Source organism: Haemaphysalis longicornis, unplaced genomic scaffold (assembly GCF_048455015.1).
Source record: "Haemaphysalis longicornis isolate Haplotype H1 unplaced genomic scaffold, Haemaphysalis longicornis Haplotype H1 scaffold_2, whole genome shotgun sequence".
NCBI classification, from domain to species: Eukaryota; Metazoa; Arthropoda; class Arachnida; order Ixodida; family Ixodidae; genus Haemaphysalis; species Haemaphysalis longicornis.
The window spans coordinates 41,036,378-41,060,992 of NW_027526295.1; the positions used below are offsets into that span (position 1 = coordinate 41,036,378).

General features: G+C 47.2%; 1 protein-coding gene across 2 annotated transcripts in view; it reads left to right on the forward strand.

Annotated features, from left to right (window-relative positions):
• LOC144168840 (uncharacterized) overlaps positions 1 to 14,250 on the forward strand; it is a 98,225-nt gene extending 83,975 nt beyond the window's left edge. For both annotated transcript variants that reach the window (XM_077697822.1, XM_077697823.1), the window contains 2 exons: positions 4,173 to 4,363; positions 14,102 to 14,250. In XM_077697822.1, coding sequence (XP_077553948.1) covers positions 4,173 to 4,363; positions 14,102 to 14,140 — 230 coding nt within the window. In that variant the 3' untranslated portion in view covers positions 14,141 to 14,250. The remainder of the gene's footprint in view (positions 1 to 4,172; positions 4,364 to 14,101) is intronic.
• The last annotated feature ends 10,365 nt before the right edge of the window (positions 14,251 to 24,615 follow it).

Here is a 24,615-nt window from a genome sequence, read left to right on the forward strand (position 1 = left end):
TAAACGCGTTGTTGAAGGTGAGAAATTTAAGACTTGTAGGCGGCCGATGAGGCGGTGCGGCCGACCACGTTTATTGTGGTTGTGTTGGCTGTGCCATGAACACGAGGCGCGTAGAACGCGGGTGCCGTTCCCGAGGTGTGCCGGGTGCCGAGTGTGTTCTGTGCCAGCTGGCCCATCTGGTGATGATGATGGTGGCGCCTAAGGAGATGATGATGGTGGCGCTACAGGGCTCCCCCCCTAGCGTGAAGGGTGGTAAAGTGAGAAATGTAAATAACAATGCAGGAAAATACACTATGCACTATGTACAGGTATGTACAATTTGTCCGTAGTCAGGAAGAGTCCTTGGGCAGTCAGTGGTCAAGTGACAGTAGGTTGACTAAAGGCACGGTCCTGGTCGTTGGCGAGGTAGCGTCCGGGATATGGGGAAACCTCTGGTGGGCGAGGCTGGGAGTGCGGCCGCGGACACATTGCGGGGTGCGAAGCGGCTGCTGCAATTGATGGTGGCGTGAACGGCAGGCGTGACTGGAAGGACAGCGACAAGGTGAAGCGTGGTGCGGCAGAATGACGACCGGAGTGGCGTGACTGTGCTGTGGTGTGAGCTCTGGGGATGTGTCGCTGTCTGGGCAACTTGCGCACGCGCCGTGAGAGACGGAGCAGCGGAGGGCGCCAACGACAAGCGTCTCTCACACCACCGGTGTGTCGGGTTCCTAACGTGCAGTGCCCTCACGCTGGTTTCATCAGGGGTCGGAGAGCAGAGCGCCTGTGGCACCGTAAACCGAGTACGCTCCTATAGCAGGAAATCGGTCGAGGTGGGGTGACCATTTCGCGGCGCGTCTGACTGCATAGGAACAAGACATTCTTTCGGCGACGTTTGTTGGCACATTTGTCCCGCAATTGTTTTTCCGGTGTCTTGATCATATCCAGGGTGTCAGGACTGTCGGGGGCAATCTGATCAGCTTCCGAGTGTCAGTTGCACATCCGAGGATCTCGAGCTGTTTACTGCTGGAAGCTGTTCCACCGGTGACGGGGAAGAGGTCTCACGTGTGCGGGGAGGAAAAGGGTCTGAAAGATCCTTCTCACCCGTGCCGTGCGGCGAAGGCGGTGAAGTTTCCCAGTTGTTAGCGGCAAAACAGTCGACACCTGGGTGGGTTTCTGCAGCAAAAGCCACAACGTGTGGGACTGCGCCATGGTGTGGCGTCGAGTTGGCTAAGTGAAACGCCAACTCGGAAGCGCCGCAAGTCGTAGTCGGGGTTCGCGCTTGTTGCTCAGGCAAGGGTGGAGCTGCCGGCGACGTGTAATCCACGGATACCGTTGGAAGGCGTGGTGGCGTGGACAAAGGCGTTCCTATACTGTAGTGGTTTAGGACAGCGGCCTTCAAGTCGTCATACGCACCTGTTCCTGGGTTCGGCAGCTGGATCTGCTCAGTGAGGTCAGCAGGTAGCTTCTGTAGTGTCACGAGGTACCTGATTTCCGGGGAGCAGATGTAATTTACATAAAAATGGCTCTCCAAGATAACGAACCAGGCAGCGTGGTTTGAGATGGAATCAAACGGGATCAGCCAGGTAAGGTCTGGGAGGGCGGGGAACGTTCTTCACGTGCCGTCGTCCGCGTTGTGGCTGGGGAAGCAGCGTTGAGAAGCCACGGCGAAGCCGCTTGCCGGGTCACCAAATTGTAGGCGGCCGATGAGGCGGTGCGGCCGACCACGTTTATTGTGGTTCTGTTGGCTGTGCCATGAACACGACGAGGCGCGTAGAACGCGGGTGCCGTTCCCGAGGTGTGCCGGGTGCCGAGTGTGTTCTGTGCCAGCTGGCCCATCTGGTGATGATGATGGTGGCGCCTAAGGAGATGATGATGGTGGCGCTACAGACTTAATAAGAGTTTGGCGATTTGCAGTAATTTCAACACAGGAAGAGTAGGCGGCCTACTTGATGACGATTTCTTCTATGCTCAGCTTGCTGTGACCAAAAAAAATTAAGGCTTTGGGCCAGGAGAGTCAGTGCAGTTCTTGAAAACAGGCACGTCAATGCCACACTAAAATTATAAATTTTCCCACCGAGAAAAAAAAATTTCAGATAGGCTTTTTTCTTATCACTCCTTCACCTGTGCGAAAACTTCCCTACGCTCTCACTATTTATTGACATCAGAAAGGATGATCGAACTGCATTGGCGATTTTATATATGTATTATATACCTAATAGCAGATCTAAATAGCCTCTGAGGCTTAAATATTGTGGTTGAAATGTGGTTACGCAATGTAAAGAAATTAGAAAGAAAGGAGACACCACTGAAAACGCATATATAAAAGACCTAAAAATACATTAATAATAGTAGAAAGATGCGCACGCACCCCTGGAAAGGGATGAAACACCGGATGCGTCACAGCAATTAGCTCTTGTTCGCTCACGTCGGGGTAAGCTGTTCCGAACCTTCTCTTCGAACAATTTACTGTGCACAGAAATTTTATGCTTGCAAATATTCAAAGATTTCAGCTAGCAAATATACAACATACCCCATCTATATATGGAACTGTCTCATTTGTCTCATTTGTCATCAGTCTCACTTATCTAGTCACAGCACAGAAATAAGCTTTCTTTTTTGAATGACCTAATGCTATCTATTATTGCATGAGTCCCCCAATACTCCTCCAAGACTGTTCGCATATTTGATTTCGGCTGCGGATACAATTATTCGTGTACTTTATGGTGTACACCGGGGCACGTTGCGGTATTTTTCTGCATTGCAAAATCAAGAGTGAAGAGTGCAATCAAGGTGAATTGCAAAATCAACGATACATTTGCATTCAAACCCAAAATGTAAAACATCTCTTGATACGTCGCTGAACATCGCTGTTATTACGCTCCTGCTCCTATTATTATGACCACTGTGGTGATATTTATTTTTGTGATTGGTTAATACGAGTGTGTAGTACGCTTGTTTTGCTGATTCTACAAGTTGCTCCTCTATTAGGAAACAGCCCTGCAAGTTGCGAATGTCTGATTGGGGACTTAGGGCCCTCAGGTTCCCCTTAACTAAGGGGGGTTCGATATAAAAAGGTTGCGGAGTATTCTGGCTCACTTGGGTAAATGTTATTTCAAGCGCAATTTTCTAGAATGGATGTTCATGGTTCTCACCTCCGGTATAAAAAAAGCTGTCTCGGCTGGGAGGAAGCATCTGTCCTCAGTTACAACGACAGTGAAACCTACACTGTTTTGTGCCTAGTTTTCCGCAACCTCTTCAGTTACTACCCTTGCCATTTATTGTACAGGTAAACCTGGATTTAACGAACTTCTATGTAACGAATTCTTGGATCTAGCGAAGTCTTTCGATTCCTCATTGAAGCCTTTCGATTCCGTGTCTTTCGATCCGAAGTCTTTCAATTCCGTGTAGTGCCTAAGCTCCTGAGGAAGCAGGAGGCGCAACTCACGCAGTTTTTCGCTGTGACGTAAATCCGTAAACGGTGGGTTCACCTTCACTGATTTCTGGATTTTTGGCTTCTTTTCTGATTATTACCGCTGAGCCTCAACTCGAAGCCTGCATGTTACCAAACCTAAATGTCGCGAAAACTTGCGAACTTTTGTCAACTTTGTTACATCCAGGTTTACCGGCATAGTAACTAGGTTTGACGCAAGACTTAGTAGGTATGGCTAAAGTAGAATGCTACTGTATCATAGCGTCACGCAGTATAGCGGAAACCAAATATTTTGTATAAATATAAGTAACCGTAGTAAACGTCGCTTCGCAGTAAATTAGAAGGAAACACATAGTAACGGGGACACAGGAGCGTGGGCAAATATATTGTCGCGCACTTTGCCCTGCATGCCTTTATTTTAGATGGTGTACTTCCCAGAAATTCCCCTGCCATCGAAAACAATGTATATCGAAGATAAACCGTGTAGTATAGCCTAGTTGGGACCATTTTCACGTAAAACCTGCTTGCACTGCGCGCCATGCAACGGAAGAAGGAAACGCGCGCTTCGCTTCGAGGAAAGGGCAACAACTATTTAGGGTCACGTGCTGGCGAAAAACAAGCTGATTTCAAAGCATGGTTCCCAACAATTTTGCTTGGCAATATTGCAAACACTAGCTAAAAGTCACAGTGCCCAGTGTGATCTATGCATACGAGCGTGAAAAAAAATCAGCCAGGAAATGTAGTGACGCCTTCGAGTCTACAGGTGACAGGTCTGAATACGGCCTCGACGAGGGGGTGTCCACGGAAGGCCTGCTGGTGAGGCACACAACAGCCTGGCGAGATGCAGCGTCGTTCCAGAAGTCGTCTTCTGCTTTGCCCGTCGGAAGCCTGGCGATCATCATCGAGCCCCACGAGCTGCTGGTGAAATTTCCCCAGGGGTGGATGAAGCTCATGGTAAGATTCAAGAAGCGCGTTAGATAACTATGTTAGAGCGATCCCAATTTTCGTGCGTGGGGATTTAATGCATACATTGAGCGCGGAATGAACATATAAATAAATCATTTCTTAGCCTTCCCATGAACCGCTGGACAGCATTTGTGCTGGCGCATAGAACAAAAAGAAACCAAAGAGCAAAGATGCCATCTTATTGCAACGCGTTGACGACAGGTTATATATCAGTAAATTAATGCCGAAAACTGATTATGAAGAGTGGAAACTACACCCGTTGCCACGGGCACAAGCTTGCGGCGAGCAATCAGCTCCTAAGGACAGTGACCAGGGCTTGTAATGCTGGCACTCGCGCAAATCCGCAAAAAAAGTTACATGTTCCACAGCACATTGAACTTGTCAACGTTCAACGCACTGTCTGTTTAGCGAAGGAAGGTTAGCTGGACTATTACAGGAGCTCGCGAACATTAGGTGGGATATTGTAGGGCTGTGAGGCCTCAGGGAATTGAGTAGTGGGTCTATTCTATTCTACCGGGGACCTCACGAAAAGGAAGAACACGGGGTGGGATTTTTCATCCACATAGACATAGAAGGGAATGTAGAGGAATTCTCCAATACTAACCGAAGGGTCGGTGTCGTTGTGATCAAGCTGAAGAAGCAGTACAGGGTAAAGATAGTACAAGTTTATGCACCGACAGCTGTCTATGATGGCGAGGCGATTGATAGTTTCTACGAAGACTTTGAATCGGCAACAAACAAAGGAACAACACAAATCACAATTGTAGGTGAACAAGGGGTAGGAGAGTGGTCGTTGGGCAACCTAGAAATAGACACTTGCAATAGCCCAGGAGATACACTGTTTGGATTTGGGGAAAGAAATAACCGGAGGCTAATGAACACATTATTCCACAAACGAAGGAATAGCAAATGAACATCGAAAAGTCCCTACGACAAAACAAAGAAATAAAATTGAATTCATTTTAAGTAGCAAGCCAGGTATTGTGCATGACGTGGAGGTGCTAAGCAAAATTCGAAGCAGCGGCCATAGATGCTTACGTGGAAAATACGGCTATACTGAAAAGAAAAGAGAAAAACTGCAAAACGTAAGAAACCCACCATGTATTCTGTGAAAACCAGGTCGCACGAGTTCAAAATAACACCACAGAATAAATTCGCGCTTTTAACCGATTTGAAAGACGACAGCGTTAATACGCTAAAGGACAACCTAACGACGGTAATCACAAACCCGGCAGCATCTGTGGGAGAAGCAGCATGTGGGAAACATTGTGCCAGGCTAACGCAGAAAAAAGGGAACTTATTGCGAGATATAACAGCTATGAAGGTGAATAGCATTCACGATGGTAGCTCATCGTGGGGGTTTATTCAAGGCGTCCCGCAAGGCAACGGGCCGAGTGCAGGTCCAGCCGGTATAAGCTCGAGAGCATGAACGTCCGAGTCGGGCCTTCGTCGTCTTCACGATAATCCTCGGGGCATACCCGACTGGGCAAATGGTGCTTAGGTATCTAATATTGTTGTGCAGCGTTAACACTTCTTGTTACAATTGCCCCCGGTGCAAAAGGAGCCATCCTGGCTACTCAAGGGCACGACGAAACTAGAGGGTCGTAGTAGGGCTTTAACCGATCCACGTGAACAATTTTACGCCCTCGGCGGCGATGATCTGTAGTTCGTGCAACTCGTTCCACAAGGTAATTGACGGGCGAAGTCCGCTCAACGACTCTGTACGGGCCATGGTACTTCGGGGTCAGTTTTGGGGAGAAACCGGGTGTTGAGCAGGGCACCGAAAGCCACACAAGGGAGCCGGGATCAAAACTGCGATCTTTGACGCATTCGTCGTGATGATGCTTCTGGCGCTGCTGATCGGTCGATGTAAACGAACGGGCCAGTCGACGGCATTCCTCGGCGCGACGAGCAAGGTCTGAAATCGGCGTAAATTCGGTTGCGTCGGGCTTGTAGGGGAGTATCGTGTCGATTGTGCAGGACGGCTCTCGCCCACACAACAAGAAAAACGGCGAGAATCCCGTGGTCGTCTGCGTTGCCGTATTGAAAGCAAATGCTACAAACGGGAGTGCGAGGTCCCACTTCGACTGGTTCGCAGACACGCACACGGATAGCATGTCACCAAGAGTGCGATTGAAGCGTTCTCTGATCCCATTCGTTTGTAGATGGTATGATGTGGTAGTCCGATGAACGACGTGGCACTCAGGGAGCAGTGCTTCAATAACCTCAGACAAGAAAACCCGCCCTCGGTCGCTGAAAAGCTCCTGAGGTGCCCCGTGTCGAAGAACTAAGCGGCGAAGCAGGAAGGATGCTACGTCGCGTGCCGTGGCGGCCGGAAGAGCATCGGTTTCGGCGTACCGACTAAGCTGATCCACGGCGACAATGATCCATCGGTTTCCGGCTGCAGTAAACGGAAGTGATCCATACAGGTCGATGCCCACACGTTCGAATGGCTTTGCTGGGCATGGTGGTGGCTGCAAAGGACCGGCAAGGCGGGTCGGTGGCGATTTTCGGCGTTGACATTGAGGGTAAGAGCGCACGTACTGGCGCACGAAGGTATACATACCACGCCAGTAGTATCGCAGGCGCAGACGCTCATAGGTCTTTAGTACGCCAGTATGACCGCAACTTGGATGAGCGTGAAAGGAGGTGCATATGTCGCTGCGCAAATGACGGGGTATGACCAGCAGCCACTTTCGGCCATCGGAGAAGTAGTTGCGGCGCTAGAGTAGCTCGTCACGGAGCGCAAAGTGCGAAACCTGCCGGCGTAGGGCCCGAGATTCCCCGGTAGGTGATGTACTGGAGATTATGCCAATAAGAGAAGCAATTTACGGGTCCTTGCGTTGCTCGGTTGACATGTTGCTGACTGCAAGAGGCGGCAGACGTAAGTCGCTATCACTTGAGGCAAGGCAGGAAACTTCAGCAGGCACGGGTGAGCGTGAAAGAGCATCAGCGTCCGAGTGCTTGCGACCTGAACTACCGGTAAATGACCCGGATGTATTCTTGCAGTCGGAGAGCCCACCGACCAAGACGACCTGATGGATCCTTCAGGCAGGAGAGCCAACAGAGTGCGTGATTATCGGTGACGACACCGAATGGGCGACCATACAAGTACGGGGGGAACTTGCTTAGTCCCCAAATTATCGCCAAGCACTCCTTCTCTGTTACCGAGTAGTTCGACTCAGCTTTCGTCAGTACACGGCTCGCGTATGCTACGACGTACTCGTCAAAACCGGGCTTTCGTTGGACAAGCACAGCACCGAGGCCGATCCCACTAGCATCAGTGTGGACCTCGGTTGGGCGGACGGGTCGAAGTGCTGCAGTATCAGCGGGGATGTGAGTAGACACTGTAGCATCACAAAGGCTTCGTCGCAGGAGGGTGACCACGCAGATGTGTCGCTGGCACAACGGAGGAGCTGAGTTAAAAGCGAAATTATGCTGGCGAAGTTGCGCACGAAGCGACTAAAATACAAGCAAAGACCGATAAAGCTACGAAGCGCCTTTATAGTGGCCGGCTTCGGAAATTCGGCTACGGCTCTCAGCTTCGTATCATCTGGGAGGATCCCGTCCTTCAAAACGACGTTGCCCAGGATCGTCAGTTTGCGCGCAGCAAAATCACACTTTTTGAGATTCAGCTGCAGCCCAGCTCTTGCAAGGCACGTCAAAACTTGCTGCAGGCAGCCGAGGTGCGTTTTGAAGTCTGAAGAGAAAACAACGACGTCGTCCAGATAGCAAAGACACGTCTTCCACTTTCGTCCGCCCAAAATACTGTTCATCATTCGCTCGAAGGTGGCAGGAGCGTTACAAAGCCCGAACGGTAATAATTTAAATTCATAAAGTCCGTCAGTGGTAACAAAAGCAGTTTTCTCTCGATCTGCTTCCGCCATCGAGACCTGCCAGTACCCGGATCGAAGGCCAAGCGACGAGAAGTATTCTGCTCCCTGCAAACAGTCGAGGCGTCGTCGATGCGGGGGAGGGGATACACGTCCTTGCGAGTTATGGTGTTCAAACAGCGGTAGTCGACGCAAAACCGAATGGACCCATCCTTCTTATTTACAAGAACCACGGGTGACGCCCAGGGACTCTTGGAGGGACGAATAATATCACGCTGAAGCATGTCGTTCACGTGGTCTTCAATGGTGCGTCGCTCTGCCTGTGATACACGATATGGTCGTTGTCGAAGCGGGGCATGCGAGCCAGTATCGATGGCGTGGCTCACAACGGACGTTCGGCCAAGAAAACTTTGACCACTATCGAACGACGAAGAGAACTGGCTCAGAAGTGCAGTAAGCTGGGCTCGTTGGGTGGCGTCCAAACTTTCGTCAATTGAGCGGCAGAAAATCTCGGGACATGTTTTGTCCTGTGTGCATGGCGTAGTAGTGCTCAGCTCGTCGACTTGGAGATGGGGCGCATAATCAAGAAGCTCCGTAACAAGACGGGGATCGATCGGCTCTACAAAGCCGACTGTTTCGCCGTGTAAAAGGGCGCACGAAGTCGTCGACTGGTTCATAATCATCATTGCACTCGCGCCATTGCGAAGTGTCAAACGGGCGAGGGGTAGCGGAAGTCATCTGCGGCGGAAGAAAATGTCGGACAGCGTAAAAAGTACCGTAGCCTAAGGAATAGATGTGCAGCGAACAGGAACAAGAACGGAAGAACGGGGTTGGACGACAGTGTCTTCGGCGATGACCACCTTGGCGTTGCGAGCACTGAAATAATCTTCCAAGAGAGGCGAAAACTCGACTTCGGCAGGTGCACACCGTATGATGGTTTGATGGCACGACAGAAAGTCCCAACCCAGGGTTACATCATGAGATCAAGACGGCAATACGGCAAAGTCAAACGGTGTAGACAATATGCTGAATAACGACACTGACCGTGCAGGCTGCTGTGGGCTTAGTCTGTTGTGCACTGGCGGTGCGCAAGGATAGTCCAGAAAGTGGCGTCAGAACCTTTCCAACTGAGTGGCATAGGTCGGCGTGGACGACAGAAACAGCAGCTCCTGTGTCGAGTAGGGCACTAGTGGGGATACCTTCAACAAACACACCAATAACATTTTGGGACGGGACGTGGGGACTTTTCGCTTTCAAGGGCGACGCAGCTCTTGCCTCGGGAACTGCGGCTGTTAGTTTTCCGCCCCAGAACTGGCAGAGGGCCGCCGCATAGGCGACAGCGAGCGACGACGTGGAGACGGAGATCGGCGGTTGGTAGACGTAGTAGAGCGGTCAGGTGGCAGCGACGTCATCGGCGGATCAGAGGTGACTGGGTAAATTGGCTGCGGAACAACATACGGCTGGGCGTAAGCGGGGTCGTAGTACGGGACCTGTTGGAAGGTGTTCGGCGGCGGCATGCGACGGCGGCAGTAGCGAGCTACATGCCCGGCTATTCCGCATACAAAGCATATAGGGCGATTGTCATGCGTACGCCACGTGCGCGTAAGAGGACTACCCACAGCCGTTGGAAGACGGCTCGCCGGCACGACATTCCGAATCAGATTGGTCTGCAACGGACGCAGTGGCACGCCAGGCTGGGCTGGTGGAGCAGGCGGGTGCACCACTCGGGGTTGACCGAAGCAGCAGGCTGCAGAGGTGACCTCCCTTTACCTTCGGCGTACATTATTGGGCTGGCGTCCGGCGCCTGGTACTGGGCAGTTGGTAGTGCCTCAGCGACCTCTTCTTGTATCACGTGCCTCAGTGCAGGAGCTAGAGGGGACGACGGTTCCGCGGTGTACGGCAGGGAGGAACACCTTGCGAGCCACCTCTTTCGCAATAAAATCTTTTATCCGGGTGAACAGCGTCGGGTCGTTTGTGTAGGTCGCAGCCAAACTCGACAGGGGCTCGGCCTGAGCGCGAGCTTGCCGAGTTAGGGCCCGTTGCTTTCGAAGCTCGTCGAAGCTCTGACAAAAACGTACGACGTCGGCTATCATTTGGGGATCCTTGGACAGCAGCATCTGGAACACGTCATCGTTCACTCCTTTAAGGACGTGCCTGACCTTGTCCGTTTGCGTCATCGACGGGTCGACCCGCTTGCACAAGTCAACCACGTCCTCGATGTAACTGGTGAATGTTTCCCCGGCTTGTTGGCCACGTACACGCAACTGCGGCTCGGGATGGAGCTTCCGTACAGCTGGGCGGCCGAATGCTGCCACAAAGTGGGTGCGGAAGGCCGACCAGGTAGTAATGTCTCATTTATTATTCGCGTACCACCGCCGGGCGAGCTTATCAAGGGCGTAAAACACGTTATGCAGCTTAGTCGGATCATCCCATTTATTGTAGGCACACACACGCTCATAGGACGACAGCCAGTCTTCGACATCAGTGTCGTCCTCGCCAGTGAACATGGTTGGGTCACGCTGTCGCATCGCGCAAGAGCAGATCATGGGTGCGCCCGATGGTGCAGGGTGCTGGATGGTCGCTCGGTGGTTCATCTAGGGCAGTGTCCGGTTGCGAAGCTCCAGTGTGGAACCGAGGCTCTTGACCTCTACCACTTGCGAAGGGGAATAACAGACACGACGGTAGTTGATCGTGGGGGTTTATTCAAGGTGTCGCGTAAGGGAACGAGCGGAGCGCAGGTCCAGCCGGTATGAGCTCGAGAGCATGAACGTCCAAGTCGGGCCTTCGTTGTCTTCACGATAATCACCGAGGCATACTCGATTGGGCAAATGGCGCTTCGGCATATAATGTTGTTGTGCAGCGTTAACTCTTCTTGTTACACAGCATAAGATTGTCGAGTAGGATGGGCCAAATCGAAATAGGGGAGGTGTGCAAATTGATTAATAAAAGTAAAGAAGTAAAAGAAAGGACATTTCTGCGTACATGTACAACATGCATACAGGAGCAAGCTTTCACCCAACAAAGACATAGCTGGCTATTGGCAGAGACAGAATGTAGGCACTCAGACACGAACAGGCTAACGTGTCGCGCAATATGAACAAGATAATAAAAGCAGCATAACTATTCTACACAAGGCTATACGCCAGCGACGTTGGCCGAGGGAAAACTACTGAATACACATGCTTATCTTGAGATATCCCGCCAGTATTTAAAGAGGAAGTAGAAAAAGCTCTGAATGGTATGAAAAGAAGAAAAGCTGCCGGAGAGGATGGCATAACCGTGGATCTTCTTTAAGAGGGTGGAGGTATTGTACTGAAGAATCTTGCTAAGCAATTTTCAGAATGGTTAAGACCATTAAGTATATTAGAAGTGCACATGGCCTGGAACAACGCCAACATAGTTCTGGTGCACGAAAGGGAGATAGGAAAAATCGTAAGAATTACACACCCGAATGCCTACTGTCGATTCCTCACAAGATGTTTACCAAGATAATGGTTAACCGCATAGCTGAGAGCCTTGAGTTTTAACAACCGAGGGAGCACGATAGGTTTACGAAAGTATACAATACAATGCACATCCATGCCATCAATCATGTAATAGGAAAATCTGCAGAGCATAATGAACCTCTTTACATGACATCTATAGACTACGAAAGAGCATTTCATTCTACAGACACCGGAGATTTTATGGGGGCGTTAAAACACCAAGGAATAAAAGAGACCTATATATACTCCCAGACGAAATACATCAGGAATGTACGGACATGTTAATCCTGCATGAGCAAAGATAAAACTTCCTGATCCGAAATAGAGTACGACGGGGAGATACCATCTAACCAAAATTGTTTATATCATGTATGGAAGGGGTATGCAGGAAGCGTGACAAGCAAAATACGGGTTTACAGATACAGAGAGTACATGAGTCATCTGAGGCTTGCAGATGGCGTATTCTTGCTCGGTGAATCAACAGAACAACTGCAAAAAGTGGTAGAAGATGTACAGCTTCGCCGTGGGGTTAAAATAAGTATAAGTAAATTTAATTTATCATAAATAAGCACGGTGAAAGCGCCCTCTTCAGCACAGGTAGCGAAATGCTGGAACAAGTGGAAGAATATAGGTGGCTTGGACAGGTGGTTAGTGCTGATTCCAACCACAAGAAAGAAATCTGGCGCACAATAGGAATGGTTTCTGGCGCACTCAGAAAGCACTCACAAATAATGATATTAAGGCTACCTCTTTACTTAAAAGATAAGTATTTAAAGCATGCGTTTTACGGCTCATGACATATGAAGCAGAAACCTGGTGCCTTATACTAAACAACCGGAAAGCAAATGTAGGTTGTCGCAACGGGCCATGGAGCGAATAATGACCGGAATACCACTAAGGGACAGAAAACGAGCATTTCTGATCAGGGAGCAAACTCGAGTAGAAGATATCATAGTTCCCATTTAGGCCGGCCATGTGAGACGTACAGTGAACAGGTGGACCACGAGGTTAAAAGAGTGGATACCAAAAGGGGGGTATTGAAGAAGGGGAAGGCCGGTAACTCGACGGAGAAACGAAATAATTTAAGAAACTTCGGAGGCCAAGAATGGGCTGGGGCAGCACAGGACGGGAGCGGGTTGAGGTCAAAGGGAGAGGTCGTCATCTTGCAATGAACCTGATTGGTTGTTGACTATGGTGCTGTCTCACAGCGATGCATGAGAGAAAAACTGCTTTTTTTGTATCTTCTGTGGTGTCCGTGACGCGAATGAAGGTATTTTCTTGCATTCTTGCATTCAAGTGCAGAAATGACGTGAGTTACGGCCAGATCAGTCACGTAAGGGTTGATTTATATGGTGTGAATGCTATTAATTGTACCACTGTCTCACACAACCAAAAATTTCAAACATGGTCCACAGGTTTCATCATGATCCATATGCTCCACAGAGTTAGACCAAATGTTTCAACATGGTAACATTGACGCCTGAAGGAAGTGCTCTCAAAGGAGTTTTTCAGCCTCTCCTGTAACAGCCTCTTCTGCTTGGGCTCCAACTAATGCGCTTAGCGTTCGTCGGCATCAAGTAGACGTCCTTTAACAATTACGGGCCACTAGTTTCAAAATTTACAACAAAGTCGGCGCGAACACGAAAGTCCCAAATAATCAAGCCCCTTTTGCTGTACTACACGTCATATAATATACTGAAATCACCTGTTAGGCTTAGTTAATTTCCCTGCACCAAACACTTTAGGCATGACCACCATTCCTTTCGAAATATCAGTGATTGCATATGACCGCGATCGATTAACTGGGAAAAGCCCCATCAAATAATTCCCTTGAGCAACTCCACTGGCTGGATATTGCATGCCCGAAAGCTGCCCTTGAAGACACAGCTACGAAGCGACTATGAACAAAAAGTGTAATCCTGCGTCCTCGGCAAAGTGACCATGACAAAATAAGTAACTGTAGCCTCGTGACGTCAAAAAGCCTGCAGGTGTTTGGAATATGCATATTAGTGATTACTAGGACATCACCACACAGAACTGCAGGTGTGAGAAGACTTGCCAATTCGTCCTTATGTTTTCAGAGGCAACCAATATTTATAATTACCAATGTCAGATCCTGTTCACACTTAGTCAGCCAATGGATTACGAAAAAGTTAATGGCTTCGGAAGCATTTTTGGACTGCCAGGTATTGTGATAAGTTGCACGAGAGGTGCGTTTTCCTTTTTCGTGCAGAAGATGTCGCCGGCTTTACCAACACTCGTTGAGTGGTAAAAAGCTACAGATATGTTTGGTCAAATTTTCAACTAAAACCTGTGTTGGCAACGCACCTGATATTATTGTTTTTATTTGCTGTTCCCAGCAATAACCATGTTAATAACTGAACGTGCCTATTGTCATTCTGTTTCAGGTGGGCGCGCCACCAACATGGGCACAAGGAAACAACTAAGGAACTGGTTGAAGCAGAAATCTGAACAAAAAAACTTGTATGGCTGTAGCCTGTTTTGAAATATGCTCGTTTTTTCAAGAACATTGCAATAAATGACAATGAGAAATAAACCGTGAAGATTTGGGTGTGTCGCAGAAACGTTAGTAGACTGCTGGTCTTATGACTCAGATTTCTCAGGTGATTTTCTCCGTGTGGTTCCATGACATTAAAGAAAGTGGCCGCCTGGAGAATATTGCCCAAGGCTGTGTTAGAGCATTTAGGCTTCACCAGGGAAATCTGTAGCTGCGAGCGCAGTGGGCCACCGTGGCGTTTCACAATAAAATCAACACAATTTATATATTCAATTTTAATTTATTTAATGGGGGATGGATAGCAAAACGGACAAAAAAGAATTTTCTAATATGGTGCCAAAATATTCGAGTACTTTTGGAGAAAATCACCATGAAGTGACATCCTTGGATGCGTCGCAGAAGTCATTTTAAAATAGCGCCACACGCGCCACACGTGGCCCCGTCAAATCACTGCAAGTTTTGAGTGATGCTCAGTGGTATTTACATTGTTATTTTTCTTTTGTAAAACGTGCGATAAGGTTTATTTTTATAATTACTTACAAATATAGCGCACAGTTGATTTTTTGGTAGTTAACTGTGAACCGCAATGGCGCAGCGTTGTGTGTGCCATTGCGCTTCGCATGCATGGCGTAATGTTTGTTTACGCCAGGTCGGTCGCCTATTATTCTGTAGGTGCGCATGCAATTGGTTTCTTTTCTAACATACTGCAGTGATCATTTATTCTAGAAGTTCACTGTGATAGTAGCATCACCTAGCTTTTCACAGAATCTGAGAAAGAAACGAACATCGAAAAATTTGACACGAAAACTTTGAAATACGGTTTCTCAAAATACCATTTTCGCAGAGCAGAGGAACATTTTCTCTTGGACGTTTTTAGTTTTCGAAACAATTTTTGTGTGAGTTCTTTATCAATGTGGTATACACATTCTAAAAAAAGAATGAGCATATTGAAACAAAAATTTTTTATTAACACTTCTTTCTCCTCAAATTTAATAATGTTGTGTTTGTGCTAGCTATATAATATTCATATATATATATATATATATATATATATATATATATATATATATATATATATATATAGGGTTTGGAAATGAGGGGCTCGTTAGGAAATACAGAAAGAAATGCCGGCAGTCTACAACGCCAAAGAAGGCATAGGGGAATGGTTAGACTGTTTTTTACTGTTAGTGATATTACATTATTTTTATTATTAATTACACGAGAAAGACAGAAAGAAAAACACGCGCCCAGAGTGGGGACCGAACCCACTCGAAAGGCGTGGGTTCGGTCCCCACTCTGGGCGCGTGTTTTTCTTTCTTTCTCGTGTAATTAATAATAAAAAATAATGTAATATCAGTAACAGTAAAAAACAGTCTAACCATTCCCCTATGCCTTCTTTGGCGTTGTAGACTGCCGGCATTTCTTTCTGTATGTATGTATGTATATATATATATATATATATATATATATATATATATATATATATATATATATATATATATATATATATATATATATATATAGCAAATCAGAAAATGGGAAATGAGGGGCTCCGTGAAATAAGACAGAAAATGAGGGTTGGCAGTCAAGAAAACCTCGGAAAGCAAAGGGGAGGCTGTGGTGGGTCTTAGAAAGAGATGAAGAATTTTTTTAGTCGAAAAGAAAGTCGTGAAAAAATGCCCGCCGGGTGGGATCCGAACCCACTACCTCCAGAATACCGGTCTGGTGCGATAACCACTACGCTACCAGCGGGGCTGTTTCCCCAGCACTTTCTCGGGTATTTATGTTAAGGTATTTTTGTTTCCTGCACTTGGGGGTGGTAGCCAGCGCCACTCGGACTACTTAGAATCGCAAAATCTCTTTCTATGACCCACCACAACCTCCCCTTTGCTTTCCGAGGTTTGCTTGACTCCCAACCCTTATTTTCTGTCTGTATATATATATATATATATATATATATATATATATATATATATATATATATATATATATATATATATATATATATATTTATATATACAGTCGAACATGGATATATCGAACACGGGTATATCGAATTATTGTCTATATCGAACTCATAAATTATCCCCTTGAAAATTCTGTGTAAAAGTATAGGAATTAGTACGTTTATATCGAACCGTACTTTTCCCGACATTGGGTATATCGAACGCCGCGCGAGCTGGAAGGTGCTCTTCGGCGGTCGCTGCACCCCCGATGGAGGTTGAGGAGGATATGGAGGAATGCGCGGGAATGGCGAAGACTGGCTCGCGGAACTAATCCCCCTACCGGAACGAATTTGCGCTTGCCCAGTCAGGCCCCGCTACCGGCCGCCGTAGCGTTAGCGGACGCAGCCCGGTATGCTAACTCTCTCTAGGCACACGAGCCCGAAATTGGAAAATGTGACAGTGCGAGGTAGGGATGCCCCGACTGCGCACGTCCTTTGTTTTTGCGGCTGAGTCCGTTCCCCGGCTAGCCGAAAAAGAGTTTTTTTCTCTCTCTCTGGGTCTGTCTTCCCCCGATGTCGTCTCGGGAAAGAGAAGAGGGAACGAAGGCGCTGGCGGCCTCCTCCTTATTTGCATTTTGCTGCTGTTGCTGTTGCTTGGTGAGTTGTCCCGCACCTTTCGGCGATCACTGTTTCTCTCAGAAATGACCATCACGAGCGCTTTGTTGGAGTCTGTTCAGAGAGCCTTGAAATTGTTACCTTCAAAGTTCTTGTGGTACGTGAGCGCTGTTCTTCTTTTGCGTGCGTGTTGTAAATGGTGTGCGAAGGCGCAGCGTACTGCTGGAATTTTCTAGTTGTGCAGCCTCGAGAAGATCGAGACCGGCGTCTTTACTTTCATTTCCAGGACGAAGAAGCAGGCCAAGATAAGCGATTTTTTTTCACGGAAATAAGTCGTCCTGTTGCGTCGTGAGTGCGGAATTAGTTGTCATTCTTGAATGCGACGATCGGTAAGTGATCGTCCGCCATAGGTGAGGTCTCGGAACCCATATTTTTTATATCGAATTTTTCATATATCGAACTATTTCGCGGTCCCCTAGGAGTTCGATGTATCCGTGTTCGACTGTATAAGGTTAGTAGAGACAGAGACAAACGAGAAAGACGTAGAAAGTAGAAATAAGTTTACTGAAGTTTCAGGGAGAGGACTCCCTTTCTTCAGAGCACAAAATAAGTTCGTTTCAGAGCTATATATATATACAGAAAATGTAGCAAGGGCGAGGGCAAGGCAAGAGGAGGGAGAGTTTGTACAAATGAATAATGGTTGGTGGGTAGCAAAAGAATGAAGAGAGAGCGGGAAAATAAATTTTAAAAAGGATAATAAGAACACACAGTGACGCGGTACAAACATGGGAAAAAAAGAGAGAGAAGAACCAAACACAGAGAAAAAAATGAATAATTAAAAAAAAAATAATAAATAACAAGGTAATTTTCCTCCCCCGTGGCAACGGGGGTGAAAGAGGGGTCAAAACAAGATATGCCCATGCACGTGTTTGACTTGGGCAAAAAGATTAGTCACGCGGAACGAAGAAGTTCCAAAGAAGATATGCAAATACACACAAAGGGCGCACATCTCCCCATACACACCCGTTTTAGGAAACCGGGTAAGGTCATTGAAACAAGAGACACGTGGCTTCTTTTGGTTTGAGGCAAGGGTCACGCCAAAAAGCAGTAGGACAGGCAGTTTCGACAGGAAAGAGTGTACATTGGTATACAAAGAGCGGGAGAAAAATTAACAAGGTAATTTCCCCTCCCTCTTTGCAACGGGGGTGAAAGAGGGGTCAAAACAAGTTATGCCCATGCACGTGTTTGACATGGGCAAAAAGATTAGTCACGCGGAACAAGGAAAAGAAGATATGCAAATGCACACAAAGGATGAACATCTGCCCATACACACCCGTTTTAAAAACATGGTAAGGTCATTGAAACATGAGACACGTGACTTCTGTTGGTTTCAGGCAAGGGTCACGCCAAAAAGCAGTAGGACAGGTAGTTTCGACTCAAAATGAGTGTACCTTGGTATGGAAAAAAAAAGGACAAAGGCAAACACGTATGACGCGGCAGCAAGTGGTATTCATGTGGCCGGCGCATGGTGCCAGTTCAGGGAATACCGAGGCGGTCAGCAACGAATATTAGAAAACAACAATACAAAAAAGAAAGAGGACACGAAAGCAATCACACACGCTCGCGTTCCCAAATTAATTACAAGGTGAGAATATCAAAGGTAAAAATGATACTGCAGCCTTCTACCCAGAACACAATGTCCAGACTTGTTCATTGTTCACCAGACTTGTTCGCGCGGCAGCAAGTGGTACTCATGTGGTCGGCGCATGGTGCCAGCTCAGGGAATGCCGAGGCGGTCAGCAACGAATATTAGAAAACAACAATACAAGAAAGAAAGAGGACACGAAAGCAATCACACACGCTCGCGTTCCCAAATTATTTACAAGGTGAGAATATCAAAGCTAAAAATGGTACTGCAGCCTTCTACCCAGAACACAATGTCCAGACTTGTTCATCAAATTTGGTTCAGTGAAGCCATTGTGCTAAAAAACGTCGTGCTAGCACGAAACTATACCCAACTATGGGAGCTCGCGAACTAATGGGAGAATATTATTAAGGGAAAGAAATGAACAGCCTTTTTGCCCATGTCAAACACGTGCATGGGCACATCTTGTTTTGACCCCTCTTTCACTCCCATTGCCACGGGGAGGAAAATTGCCTGGTTATTTATTATTTTTTATTTTTTAATTAGTTATTTTTTTCTCTGAGTTTGGTTCTCTCTCTTTTTTTCCCATGTTCGTACCGCGTGACTGTGTGTTCTTATTATCCTTTTTATAATTTATTTTCCCGCTCTCTCTTCATTCTTTTGCTACCCACCAACCATGATCAATTTGTACAAACTCTCCCTCCTCTTACCTTGCCCTCGCCCTTGCTACATTTTCTGTATTTGTATAGCTCTGAAACGAACTTATTTTGTACTCTGAAGAAAGGGAGTCCTCTCCCTGAAACGTCAGTATACTTGTTTCTATTTTTTACGTCTTACTCGTTTGTCTCTGTCTCTACTAACCTTACTTTTGTCGCGCTCTGTGTGAGTTTTTATCTTTTCAGACAATATATATATATATATATATATATATATATATATATATATATATATATATATACACATACAACACAGAAATAATGGTTGGCAGTCAAAAAAACCTCGGAACGCAAAGGGGAAGCTGTGGCAGGTCATTGAAACAGATAAAAAATTTGGAAATAAAGAAAGAAAGCGGAAAAAAATTTCCGCCAGGTGGGATCTGAACCCACGACCTCCAGAATACCGGACTGGTGCGGTCGTGGGTTCGTGGGTTCGGATCCCACCTGGCGGGCATTTGTTCTGGGCTTTCTTTCTTTCTTTCTTTCCAAATTCTTTATCTATTTCAATGACCTGCCACAGCCTCCCCTTTGCTTTCCGAGGTTTTCTTGACTGCCAACCCGTATTTCTGTGTTATTTCTACGAACCCCTCATTTCCTATTCTGATTCGCTATAAATATATATATATATATATATATATATATATATATATATAGAGAGAGAGAGAGAGAGAGAGAGCGAGCAGTAGAACTTTTGAAGATGGTAGAGAACACAAGAAAGGAAAACTTTGAACAAGGTAAAAGCACGATTGTTGCAAACGTTTCAGCAAAGAAACTTGCTTTCGTTAGGGCAATCTCTCGCCTGGCTGGCACGCTTTATAAGTCAAACCCGTTTATAGCGAACTGCAATATGCACCGCGATGAGTGCGATATATCCAATAGGTCGATATAGCCGAACCCGCCTATAACGAGTCATTGTTACGAGTTCGCAATCCGCGGAAGCCTCCGGCCCCTTCCCAACTCCGCCATCCGCGTAGGCAGAAACGAACACAGTACAGTAGCCATTACCATACAAAATTTATTTATTGCAAGTAATAAAGCTACTTTCAACCTTAACTGCCCACGTTGCAAAAACAAAACAAAAAAACCGTTGATTTTTGTTTTCACTTTCGTTTTGGCGGCTTCAATTAGCATAGCACTCTCTACACGAAATATTGTTTGCACCAGTACGAGTCCGCGTTCTCAAAAATTCAAGAAGCATTGGTGGTGCATATCGACTGCCGAAAGCGCTTCGTTATAAGCGTCGGACGGATTTCACTCGCGACATTATCGGGAACGTTGGCGAGCTCTTCCCACAGTTCACCGATGCTGCTGTCTTGGTCCAGAATCCCTCACTGGGCGGGTTCTGTCGCAAGTCCCGCGCATCGGAAACAGTTACGGAAAGTATTGGGCGTCACGTCGCTCCGTGCGAGGGGCAATGTCTCAGTCGCGGCTCTTGCTTCGTGGTCGCGGCCAATCCACATCTCACTCGCCGCTCCGAGATCATGCTTTTCGGAGGCCATTCTAGGCGCACAGAGTTCGATATATCGGATTTGAACTTCGTTATAAGCAATAGGTTTCCCATGTATTTCCGTAACTGACATATTTATGTTCCGTATATAGCATAATTCGCTCTATCCGGGTTTGTTATAGCCGGGTTTGACTGTATAGGGGTAGGTCCCCAGGTGAGAGGGGAGAAGGAAAGAAGGAAGTGAAATTGAGAAAGGCGATTGGTTTGGGAGTATGTCGGGGGAGATATTCAGGGACAAAGAAGGTTGTATAGTTTGAGCCGCGAAGTAGGTCACAGGGAAGTCAGCCGGGGGTTGATATTCGGAGAATTTTTGGAGAGAAAGGAGGGGAGGGTGTTTGTTGACCCGCCGCGGGGCATACCGAAAGGTTCTCAGAACCGCTGGAAGCAGACCAGGCGGAGAGGGTGGGGTTCTTATCAGAAACTATCTACCAGACTCAGGTCAAAAGAGAAGGTAGAGAAGGGAGGAAATAACTAGGTCAAGGAAACAAGAAAAAAAGAGAAAAAAAATTGGGAGGGAAATCACACAAACCCACACACACAAAAAAGCAATGACCCAGCAAATAAAATGGCCCGCGTCACCCACGGCAACATTCCTGGAACAGGCCTGTCCTGCAACTCAAAAACGGCATACCGGCGGTTCTGAGAACCTTTCAGTATGCCCCGTGGCGGGTCAACAAACACCCTCTCGTCCTTTCTCTCCAAAAATTCCCCGAATATCAACCCCCGGCTGCCTTCCGTGTGACCTACTTCGCGCCTCAAACTATACAACCCTCTTTGGTCCTCAATATCTTCCCGACATACTCCCAAACCAATCCGCTTTCTCAATTTCACTTCCTGCTTTCATTCTCCCCTCTCACCTGGGGACCTACCCCTATATAAAGCGTGCCAGCCAGGTGAGAGCTTGCGCTCACGAAAGCAAGTCTCTTTGCTGAAACGTTGGCAACAATCGTGCTTTTACCGTGTTCAAAGCTTCCTTTTCTTGTACATATATACAGATATATACAGGGTGTCCCAGCTATCATGCACCAAGGTTTAAAAAAAGAGTATAGGCGTAACTCGAAAGAAACCAGGTGCATAATGTTTGCAGTACTGTAAAGAAGCGAACAGTATTTTTTTTCTTTAATGAGACTTAATTAGCTAATTGTAATTAATCATCTAACTCGAGAAATACTCTCCTAATCACTAAAGTGTCAATGAAGCACTTGAAGGTAACCACGAGGGGCATCAAACTGCGGTATTTTCAGCGATGAACTAATTGCGTACACATTTATTCTGACTGATAAAGGAAACCCGCGAAATATGAAAAATACCTTGGTAGCACGGCAATATGACTTGGCAATATGACTTGGCAGCACGGACGACGCGTGGAAGCACTGCGCTGACACTTCGAAATTGCTTTGCGCAGGTTTTTGTTGTAACTCGTCCTTGCACGTGTGCCTTCAACAAGGGTGAATCCGATCCAGCACAGCATCGTCACCACTGGTGGTCATCATCAAGCAAGCGGGCCTGTTTCGTCGACTGCTGATCACCGCAAGGGGGTCTGACATCGACTTCAGACTTTATAACGCCGCCTCTGCTCTTCGACCAGCACTTGGCAGCACGGACGACGCGTGGAAGCACTGCGCTGACACTTCGAAATTGCTTTGCGCAGGTTTTTGTTGTAACGCGTCCTTGCACGTGTGCCTTCAACGGGGGTGAATCCGATCCAGCACAGCATCGTCACCACTGGTGGTTTTCATCAAGCAAGCGGGCCTTTTCGTCGACTGCTGATCACCGCAAGGGGGTCTGACGTCGACTTCAGCCTTTATAAAGCCGCCTCTGCTCTTCGACCAGCACTTGGCAGCACGGACGACGCGTGGAAGCACTGCGCTGACACTTCGAAATTGCTTTGCGCAGGTTGGTTCCGACGTTATATTTTGGGCTTCCCTGTTTGAGAGAGCGTCGTCAGTGCTGCCAAATACCTTGCTTGTGTTGCATTGCACTTCTGTACTGTTTTAAAAAGTGACTCTACTGTTCTTTTTGCAATAATGAAAGATGCAAATTCGTCAGACAGGGGCAACCGCAGTGAAAACCGTGATTTGCGGGCAGAGTTCCGAGAGATGGTGAAAAGCATGGAATTCATAAACGCACAGTTTGAAAATTTCAAAAAGGAACTGAGTGCAGTCGTCGCAGAAAATAAGAAAATAAAGGAGGAAAATGAGTGCCTCCGCCAACAATGCACTGAAAATGCACAGCACATGAAAGATCTCGACGCAAAGCTTACGCAGTGTGACCAGTATTCTCGAAGATGTAATCTAGAGATCGAGGGTGTTGCCGAGACGGATTCAGAGGATGTTTTGGAACTTGTGCAGAGGGTGTGCGCGCAATTGGAAGAGCCAGTATTGCCGTCAGACATAGACGCATGTCACCGTGTGCCCACACGTGGGACTGAAAAAAATATCGTCGTCCAATTCAAGAGCCGTCAGCAGCGGGATCGTGTGCTTGAAAAGGCACGGAAAAAACGCATCACGAACGGCTCCTTGCGCCTGGCTGGTGAGCAGGGTGACAGCACTAACGCTGATGGCGGTACAGGTGGCGGGGACCCCATTTACATTAATGAGCAGTTGTGCCAGAGTATTAAGCGGCTGCTGGGTATGGCCATAGCAAGGAAGCGAGAGCACAACTGGCGTTTCGTCTGGACGCGAAACGGAAAGATCTTTGCCCGAAAGCACGAGCGCAGTGCGCTTCAACACATCGTCACAGTGGCTGATCTTTCCAAGATCGCGTAGCTAGTTCAATAGCTGCACGGTTTTTTCCGTCTTTTTGACCAAATGTTGTATCAAGAATTTGTTGATCCCGAATCTGCAACACTATGTGCTCCGCCAGAAAGGACCACCTCTATTATTCACCTGAATGCTCGCTCTCTTACAAACAAATATGACCAATTCACTTCTTTTCTTAGCCAATTCGCGTTTCGTTTCAACATTATAATGCTTACAGAAACGTGGTTTAGCTCATTCAATATTCCTCCTTCTTTACCGGGCTACAAGCAATTTTTAGCGAACCGATCCGACAAGCGTGGGGGTGGTGTTGCCATCTTTACATCCATTTCTAGTTGCTACGACCGGCTACCGCAATTTACTGTGGTATCCAAAGACTACGAGGTGCTGAGTATTGAAGGCACGAACACATTTGTATCTGTTCTATATCGACCACCCAGCGGCGATACAAATACTTTCATAGAATTTGTGGACGAGCTGCTTGAATACGCTTCATTTAAAAGGCTTCGATTAATTCTTGGTGGAGATTTCAACATTAACCTTCTTGCTGAGACCACTCATTCAAAAAAATTAATAAACGTTTTGACTGCCTGTGGCTTTACAAATGTCATTAAAACGCCAACCCGCGTGACGTTAACAAGTTCAACAATCCTTGACCTTCTTGTGACCAACACCGACACGCCCGTGACAGCAGCTGGCACTATCAATTGCGACTTAAGCGACCACTGTCCGATATTTATAGCGTACTCCTCTTGCAATAATCGTTGTAATCCCTCTCCCCCCAAAGTAACTTACCAGAGCATAACTGAGTGCAGGTTGGAGCAGTTCAGAAACAAAATTCGCGAAAGCGACTGGACACCCGTCCTTAAGCATGGTACCGCAGACGGCGCTTACAATGAATTTTTAGCAATCTTACAACGCCTGTTTTCCGATAAAGTCCTTCACAGCCAGAAAGCGTATCAGAAAACCGTGGATTGGGCCTGATCAACTAAAAATGATACGAGAAAAGAACAAGCTTCATCGCCCATTTTTAAACACGCGCACCTTGGCGGCGCATAACGCATTTAAAACACTCCGCAATCGTTTGACCGCCGAACTACGAAAGGCCAAAGCCCAGTATTATCAGCAGCTATTTTCTGATGCATCCCGTCCTGATAAAACATGGAAAATTATAAATGATGCACTGGGAAAACGCACCGGGACGACGGAAACGTCAG